The 9697-nt window shown below is 37.8% G+C and overlaps 1 protein-coding gene across 1 annotated transcript; it reads right to left on the reverse strand.

The window, feature by feature from the left end:
* Positions 1 to 3788: 3788 nt before the first annotated feature.
* Positions 3789 to 6402, reverse strand: LOC128865416 (pescadillo homolog). Its single transcript, XM_054105779.1, has 5 exons — positions 6235 to 6402; positions 5911 to 6144; positions 4759 to 5857; positions 4527 to 4696; positions 3789 to 4310 (listed from the first exon to the last, which is right to left on the reverse strand). The coding sequence occupies exons 1-5, from the start codon at positions 6250 to 6252 to the stop codon at positions 4083 to 4085; spliced, it is 1749 nt and encodes a 582-aa protein (XP_053961754.1). The 5' UTR covers positions 6253 to 6402; the 3' UTR covers positions 3789 to 4082.
* Between the last annotated feature and the right edge of the window lie 3295 nt (positions 6403 to 9697).

The raw sequence follows: 9697 nt of genomic DNA on the forward strand, positions 1-9697 counted from the left end.
TCAGTGCTACGTATAAAAAGAAAAAGAAGTTACTTGTTTGTGAATATTCAGTGAATGGCTCGGTAATAATAAGATTCTAATAGTATGCCTGAAGTTGTCTAAAGTTGGGCATAGTTGTGCAAAGTATACATAATCAGACCTTAACAGGCCACATTAAACGGTGCACAGGATATCAAAGGTGACGCCTTCTGAAAACCGCTGCTGAAAACAAGCTGAGCTATTACATTAAAAAACAAACAAAAGAAATTACCTCTTTGTAGATATTCAATGCCTGGTTTGTTAGTATTGTGAATTGTAGATTTAAATTAAGAAAACTAATGTAAATGAAGTGCCGCGTGTCAAATAGTAAAGCACAAAAGAATATTAGAAATTAATACGTTTTTGACCAAATAAAAAAAAAGTAAATAAAATTCACAAACTAATGGTTTTATTTAATTTCAACACTTAATCCATTTACTTTTTGTTTACACGTTCACGCGTATAACGACTACATTAGGCACGTTGACCTCTGACCGTGTATATAGTGTTGAATAACTTTCGTAATTTCCAGATTTAGCAAATCGTATTTTCTGGCGACTCCTGTCGGGTCTTGTTCTGTCTTCTCATTTGGTGTCAAGGCGAATTCATATTTTGTTCGGTTCTGAAAGTTTCGAGTTTTGCTACAACATTTAATAGCGGGTTTTGAATTGATAGTTACAGTCCAACATTTTATTCTTCTTGATTGAGGCGCCAACCCCTTATGCGATTTTGGCCGAGTTTAACAAAGCGCGCCAGTCGTTTCTTTCTCGTGCTCTTCCTCTGCTACCAGTTGGTACCACATCAAATACTTTCAGAGCCATAGCGTTTGTTTCCCTTGGGACGACATGACCCAGCCAAAGAAACCGCTGGATCTTTATTCGCTGCGCTATGTCTCTGTTATCGTAAAACTCATTGTTCCATCGCCTACGGTACTCTCCGTCACCAAAGTACCAAGCTCCAAAAATCTTCCGCAAAATCTTTCCTATGAGAACAAAGACGACGAACTGGTGACTAACGTACACATCATACTTAAATTATGGAGGGATCCCGCCACAGAGGACATGAAGGACTACCGGCTGAGCTATCCAACTACGGCGACGAGGAGCTAGTAAGACCCATGCATCAACTCCTATGCATAATGTGGTCGGAGAAGAGCATGCCTGCCGATTGGAGTTTTAGTGTGTTCTGCTCAACCCATAAGAAGGGCGATCCTGCAATCTGTGCCAATTACCGCGGGATTAGTCTTCTAAATATCAGCGATAAGGTTCTATTGAGCGTATTGTGTGAAAGGCTGAAGCCCACCGTCAACCAACTGATTGGACCTTATCAGTGTGGCTTTAGCCCTGGAAAGTCTACCATCGACCAAATATTCACAATACACAAAATCTTCGAAAAGACCCATGAAAGGAGAATCGATACACACCATCTTTTCGTCGATTTCAAAGCTGCATTCGACAGTACGGAAAGGAGTTACTTGTATGCTGCGTTGTCTGAATTTGGTATCCCCGCAAAACTAATACGGCTATGCAAAATAACGTTGCTGAACACCAGCAGCGCCTTCAGATTTGGGAAGGACCTCTCCGAGCCGTTTGATACCAAACGAGGTTTCAGACAGGGTGAATCGCTGTCATGTGACTTCTTTAACCTGATGTTGGAGGGGGATCGTGCGAGTCAATTTTTTATAAGAGGGTACAATTGTTGGCGTATGCCAATCAAATTGACATCATCGGCCTTAAGAACCGCGCTGTTAGTTCTACCTTTTCCAAACTAGACAAAGAAGCAAAGCGTTGAGACTGATGGTTAACGGGGACAAAACGAAGTACATCCTGTCATCAAACAAACAGTCCGCGCACTCGCACAAACCGATAATAATATCCGCCTTGAAATCCAACGTAGAATATCTCTTGCCAACAAGTGTTACATTGGACTAAGTAGGCAATAGAGTAGTAAAGTCCTCTCTTGACGAACAGTCCAACATTAACCTCACAAATCCTACTGCATTCTTGCTGCTTATTGGAACGACATCAGTTTTGTGATCAGTTAATTCCAGGTTCATGGACGCCAACATAAAATTAATCTTCCTTATTAGTTCGCTGACGGTCCTCTCATGGTTGTCATGTATGTGTTTTGCCACCATTACCACCGCGAATCAAATGACTTTGGTTCTAGGAGGCATATTCAGTTTTAGAACACCGCCGTACATTAAGTTCAATAGTTGTGGGTCTATAACTGATCCTTAGGGAACCACTGTTGTTACATTGCGCACCTACCTGCCTTTGTCGGTTCGAAACCGCAGTTCAAGAAAACTGGCTTCCAATTATTCTGGTAATATAACTAGACACGCCTACTTTTATGAGGGCTTCTACTACAGCTAGCTGTATTAAAACCGTTTTTAACGTTTAGAGCAACCACAGCGAAGTATTACTTTTTCCCGCCACCCCACCTCTTGTCCTTAATGGCTTCTGTTGCTAACTCCAGCACGCATTTGAAAGCATTCAATGTTAAGCGGGGTTTTCTGAATCCGAACTGGTATAAGGATAAAATACCATTATGGCGCATAACAGTTTGCATCTTGCGTCTCTTAGGGAAAATGCTCTTGTTAAGACAACTTTGGAATACCGCTTAAAATATGGCTGAACTTTTAAGGCCCTATTTGGTATGCCGTCCGAACCTTTAGCTCTGTGGAACTGCACCTCATATCCGTGGGAGTTCTAGCAAATGAATGAGCCAACCTTCAGCTTTTTTTAAGAGGATCTACATATGCCCTCCGAGGCAAACTTTACTTTGTTTTTCCTTGTCATTTGTTTCTTTTATTTTGCTCATCTAGAGCTGATATTTTTACTCGTATGTGTAGTTACCTATTTGATCCTATGGTTATCTATGTGAGCAGGGAGGCCATGCGCGGCTTGACACAATCTCTTATGAAGAATTATGTTCAGAGCCAGATCGGTATTAATCAGGATTAAATAAACTGAGCCTATGCGGTCAACTTAATGACAACGAACAAACAGTTTTTTCTGAGTCCTGCCAAGATTTTAACGGGACGGGGGCAAACTTGGCATTCACCTGAAAGCCATTTCTGCATATTGTCACTCCCTTTATACTCAGGTAACAGAATACCAATCTCACCGACTCAAAGAAAACATTTTAAAGCGGTATTCCATATTCCGAGAAATTAAAACCTTCTAACATGTTAAATTACACTTAAAAAGAATATGCAAGCAATCACTTTTAAACTCAGTTGTATTACAACCCGCTGTACGGCGGACCAGACCCCAAATACGGAATGACACTCAAGCATGGCAAGCAAATGTGAAACCATTAGATCTCAGACTCATGAGCATATTCTGATGCATCGTCATGTAGTTGGAAGCTCCATGGAAGCAACGATTACCCGGCCACTAAAATTTCGGCAGATTATCTCCTTGCTAAAAAAATTTCCTTCAACAACCATCAAACTGAATGAACGCTTCAGAAGAGATCGTGAGTTCATTGTACATGACGTACGTAGTGGCAGGTCACCGACATGGAAAATTGATGAAAACATCAATAAAGTGAAAGAACAGTGCGGCATTATACTGAATATTTGTTGAAGTATGAACTATAATTTTTTATAGAAAAAAATTATATATTATATAGAAAATATTTTCACCACGTTAGAGCATTTTCAGCTTCTTGTTTATTTTGCAAAATTGCCCCCCTACTAATTCTGCCATTCCTAGAAATTTTTTTCAGGTTTCATTTCCCGTTACTCAAAAAAAGAACAAGTATAAATGCTTCTTTTACATTTATTGTTTCCAATGCCGTCTCTTTGAATATCCACAACACAATCGGCAGTGGATTCTAAATAGAGGAATCTTTCATCGATTATTATAATAGATAGATACATTTTTAAATTTAAAAATAGCACTTATACAGCAAGGAACCGATCTTTCTTTCCTAGCTTGATTTGAACTGCAACTTTACGAGCATATAAATATTATAAACTACAAAATAATTTTTTAGTTCATTTGTATTCTATAGATTTAAACCATATCAAATTTTTGATAGGAAGCTCTTTTGAATCATTTTGAATTATCACCTTCTCGAGCCTCGATAGCTCGTCGCTTTTTTCGCAAAAGCCATTTTTCCTTCTCTTTAACTTGTTTTTCGCGAATAAGTTTTCTAAATAGATTTCGGTGCCGTGACTTTACCATTCGAGCTTGTAAGCGATGCTCATCCACGTTATTTTTATGAATAACTCTTTTATTTTCTTTGTGTACCTTCCCAGCTTGGACACTCATGGACATTGCCTAAAATACAAAGAGTTAATTAATATGATATATTAATACAACTACCTAAAACAGATTGAATAGATAGTAGCAGACGAGCAGCTGATTTTTGTCTATATTCTAGACTGTCAATTTTGTTTATACATTTTGGTTTTTTAGAGACCAAAAGAAAAAAAAAAAATTCATTACTCTTGTTATTTCTGCTCTGCTGCTAGTACCTTCTAACTGTATAATTACATTTTGGCTTTTGTGGGTTTCCTTTTCGTCTTCGCTTATGTTATTACGGTCATCCTTTTGATCATATTGTTCGATATCAGCTTTTTCCTCCATATAAGCGACTTGTAATTGCTCGTCATTCAAAGGGAAAAAGTTCATAGTTTCTTTTTCCGTGGAAACAGTTTCCTTCTCTGCAATTGCGAACAGCAGAATTCGTTAACAAGTCAGCTATTCTAATATTTGTTTTACTTACTCTTCTGAAGATTAGAAGTAGACTCATTTTGTAGGCATTCCTCTTCAGGTGGGACATACGACTCACGATTAATATCAACAAATGGCGATAAGTGCGGAGGAAGTGTAACTCCCACAAAATATCTGTTTGTCGGAAGTAAAGACCGCTGGTTCACACAATCAAATACCCATTGAGGTTGAATATAATCACGAGAAATATATTGCTCACCTAGAGCAGGTCTATCTACTATTTGATGAGTAATTGTCTCGTCAATTTCATCAAATGTAGCACCAGCAAATACGGTACGATCCCACGAAACTTTTCCACCAAACGATCGTATTAAAATTACCAAGGGTTCCCGGGGTACTTCTCTATTAATAAAGAACTTTAAGCCCTTAAAAAGTGTTCGCAATCGCTTTAGTTCTTGTGCCTCTTTCCTGAGCTTCATTAAGCGGTTTGAATTTTGTCCCTGTTCAAGCAAATCTAAATCCATCTCTTCAGTTTCTTCATCTGCCTCATGTTCTGTGGAAACCAAGTCCGAGTTTAATGCAGCAATTCGGTCTGACCAATATGTTAACTCATCTTTGAAGTTATCTTCGGAATCAGCAATTACATCTCCATGAAACCTTGGTGGGTATGCATAACCAGCACTATGGTATAGACGATAGTTTACAAACCCAAGCATTATCGTATAAAACTCAACAAATATGGACATCACTTTGAAGTCAACCTCTGCTTTGGAATGTGGCTTAAATGGGTAATGATGTGGCATTATCCAGGTCACTTTTTGGCCTTTTATATCAGCTTGGAAATAAAAGCCTTTAATTGAGATGAAAACCTTCCGAAGTGATCTCGTGTTTATAATATAATGCAAAAATTCCATGGTGAGACGGCGGCATAGCAGTGACTGTTCACGAGGTATCAAACGCAATGATGGAAATGTACTGAAGAGAAAAAGTAGAGTCAAACAATCGTCAAGATCTTTTATCGCATCGATAAAAGTAGGATAACGTTCCTTGACGATATGGTCTATTCTCAATTCAGGAAATAATGCAAGTCGTCGCTTCAAATTACGAAAATCTTTTACAGCACGATCACGCCCAGTTTTCTTTCCGAATATCTAAAAAGACAGGATATAAAATTACCAAACTTGTTCGAATAAGCAAAACTCACTTTATAGTCCCGAAGTGTCCAAACGATTGGTTCATGTAACAAAAAACGTATGTCCTTCGCATGGTAGAGTATTTTAATATCCGAAGATCCTTTTTGAGCACGCCTGCGATGTTTTGGTTCACGTGGATAAACACCTTTTATGATACAGAGACGACGAAAATCATTCAATGACAACTGTAGCTTACGCAAAGCCGCACGGCGAGTTATATACTGCACCGCCTCTCCAGAATTATACTGCAATAATATTAATTTAATTCTACAATACAGACAACATAACCTCAAATACCCAAACCGTTGTTGGTTGGCAATTGTCTAAACACGTACCTTTTTTAAACGCCTCATTTTAGTGGTTTAGTATCTTTGGACCACGACCCAAAACGCATATATATTTAAAAAAAAAACACAAATATTTTTGGATTAACCCGACCGAACACTACTAGCACAAGTTCCGATTTCCTGTTCGAAAGAACAGTTTGGCACACGCAACTCTTCAATAGAATTTTTCGATAACGATTAATTATCGCACAAACACATGTCAACTGTGATATATTAATAAATTCATCTAATGTTACGTTCTCACGCCACACAATTCGCTAACTAGTCGCGTATTAAAATTATATTAGTGATGCCATAACCGTAACCACAAATCTGCTAATCGAAGCTATAGGCAGCATTGTGACAGAGGGGACATGAAATAATGCGGTAGTCGCAACCATAATCATACAGAACAATTGAATTTTGGTTGTTCGCCTTAACCATTAACAGCTAATTTAATTTCCTTTCCTTTTTTCTTTCCTTTCCTTTTTCTTTTCTACTTATTTTGTAGTGACATTCTCATGCCACCACCTTCATTGAATTTCCCTTGTTGACAGATTTCCTTCTCGTTCTTGTTACTTGCATTTTATTTAAAACAAATTCCATCAGCGCGCTGGCCGTCCATTCCACAGAAGAATGAAATTGATTCCAAAATGATTATAAGAAGGTGTTTTATTAAAACTCTCACACGTTCTTTTCCAGGTTAAACTTTCAGAGGTTAATGCTACCTTCACAATATTTAGAAGATTCGATTACTTTTAGGGCTCCAACTGCTGCTCGTGGAAGCAGAACTGTTCCTTTGGCGACGATGTGGACGTTTCACTCCTCCTCAATACAAGAATTAAAAAAAAAATGTTTTTGCTCCCTTATTATAAAATTATTTTTTCGGCAGTCACCGACTATCACTCAAAGCGTTCGGACGTCTTTTCTTTTCTCAGTGACTATTCCGTGACATACATTTGTTAACTTTCCGCTAATCGCTTCATTTACTTTGTGCTTATTCCCGCCTTTGGTTTTCTGGGTTTTTTCATTTTGACATTAGACACACGTGTTAAAACGTTGGTATAAAAAAAAAATCAGAAACAAGCTCAATAATGGCGCCGGGACCTCCAGATAGGTCACCGAATCGCTTTTCAGCATTAGCAGACTTCCTGGAAAATCCCACAAGGAATAAAAAGAAACCAAACCCAAACCAAGACATTTTTCCCGAACTCCCTAAAAAGTGCCCTACAGCACATAATCCGAAATTTATATTGATATTTTCTGCCGACAATACTAAGCCTCTTTCTCAGCTGAGCCCTTATGCCATTAAAAAATCGATCGAAGCTATTTCCACGGAGATAAACTCAATCTCACAACTCCGCGACGGTAACTTACTCGTCTTAACCCGCAACACTCGAATCGCAGATAAGTTCTTAAAAGCTAAATCCTTTCCTAACCTATCTCCCATTAACGTTAAGTTACATGAGACATTGAATTCAGTGAAAGGTGTTATCTACTCGCCTTGTCTAAAGCACGTTCCGGAAGACGAAATAATCGGAGAAATGAAAGATCAACACGTTACGGTTGTCTAAAATTTACCCGCCAAATAGAGGGTAAAACTTTTTATTCCGGTCAAATTATTCTAACTTTTGATCTTTTCCAGCTTCCTGACGCCGTAGAAGTCGCATGGTACAAAGTCAAGGTTCAACCTTATATCCCAAGCCCAATGCGTTGCAGAAACTGCTAAAAGTTGGGACACACCCAAAAACGGTGCAATAGTAATCCAACATGTAATAATTGCAACCTTCCACCTCACAATCCTGACAAGTGTATCCGTAATCAATGCGCCAACTGCGGCGAAGAGCACCCATCTTCGAACAGGAACTGCACCAAATATATTCAGGCGAGGGAAATCCTCAAGATTAAAACCCTAGAGAAATACAGTACTGGCGAAGCGCACCGCAAATATAAAAACAGTTTACCCCTTCCCCAACGGCTTAGCTCCTATGCTAGTGTCACAAAAAATGTCTCATCCGCAGATAATATACCTTCCGGAACAAATAATAACAAAACACACTGAAAATAAAATTTTAACCTCTAGTAGCGTCTCTAACGCTGCTCCTACTATTTCTGCTGAAAACTATTCCTCTCCACAACATAGCTCAACTTCAGATACCAATACTTTGCCATTCCAATCACCAATATCCATTTTTACTCAAAACTTACTAAAAAATAACGACTACTATCCTAAAAAAACCGTCAGTACTAGAAAAGACCTCTCAACTGATAATTGTTTCGAAGATTTATAAATATCCCAAACACTTCCCGCTTCTATAAGGGCAACTTTATATAAGACTGAATGATGTCAGTAAAAATCATTCAATGGAATATAAACGGTTACCATAATAATTACAATGAGCTACTACTACTAATCAAATCCCGATCCCGAACCCCATTTTTCATACAATATAGATCCAAATACCATATGTTACCCAAAACAATACATTGGCTATTTCTCAAACCTACCAAATATACAATCCAACAAACAAGGTATTGGTATATTAATAAAATCCCACATTCCACACGAGTTTATCAATGTTGTTAGTTTAATATCCACTATGGTACTTAAAATAGATCTAAATCAATACAGTTATTTAGTTAACTCTTACATACCTCAACAACAAAAATTTTCTGAATCCGAATTAAATCATTTATTTTCCCAATTTCCTTCTCCTGAGTTGTGGTCTGGTGACTTCAACTCATGGAGTCCTCTGTGGGGTGCAAACAATTCCAATGCAAGGGGACTGGTCTTAGAAAATTTTGTTTCTCAGCATCAACTCATTTTACTAAATGACTGCTCACCTACTCATTTTTCTACACATTCTTCTTTTCTTTCATTTCTCCCCAACTTAAGCCTCGAACTCATTGGAAAATTTTTTCCATTCTAAGAGGTAGCGATCATTTCCACATTTCTATCTCTATACAAACAAATTTAACCTTTGAAAAATTCAATCATATTCCTAGATTTAAGACCGAACTAGCCAACTGGAACTCATATCAATCAGAAATTGTTGACTTAGTCGCCAATAATGAATTATCTTCAACCGTAAATATTAATAAAGAAACAGCAGTATTGACAAAAATAATACGTTCAGCGGCCAATAAATTTATACCTCAAACCAAAAATAAATTTTCGAGATTTTTTCCCGTTTGGTGGACCAAAATCCTGTAAAATCTGCGTACTCAAAAAATAGAGCACTGGAAATTTTATAAGCGTTGTATGACTGTAACCAACCTTCTTAATTACAAAAAATTAAATGGTTTATTTAAGAGGGCTGTTAAGGAGTCAAAAAAACAAAGCTTTGAATCGTTTACGTCCAAAATTTCCCCACTTTCAACACCAAAAAACATTTGGTCTGATATTAGATTGTTAGCCGGAGTCAGAAAAAGCCAAGTTACAACTATAATATCCAACAAAAACGTTGTACCA

The sequence above is a fragment of the Anastrepha ludens genome, chromosome 5 (assembly GCF_028408465.1).
Source record: "Anastrepha ludens isolate Willacy chromosome 5, idAnaLude1.1, whole genome shotgun sequence".
NCBI lineage: Eukaryota > Metazoa > Arthropoda > Insecta > Diptera > Tephritidae > Anastrepha > Anastrepha ludens.

What these genes read in the sequence shown, in the direction of transcription:
- LOC128865416 (XM_054105779.1), bottom strand. An exon ending in GGACACTTCGGGACTATAAA is followed by an intron (nt 5,858 to 5,910) that starts GTGAGTTTTGCT and finishes CTGTCTTTTTAG; the next exon opens with ATATTCGGAAAGAAAACTGG. An exon ending in AAACCCACAAAAGCCAAAAT is followed by an intron (nt 4,311 to 4,526) that starts GTAATTATACAG and finishes TTTGTATTTTAG; the next exon opens with GCAATGTCCATGAGTGTCCA.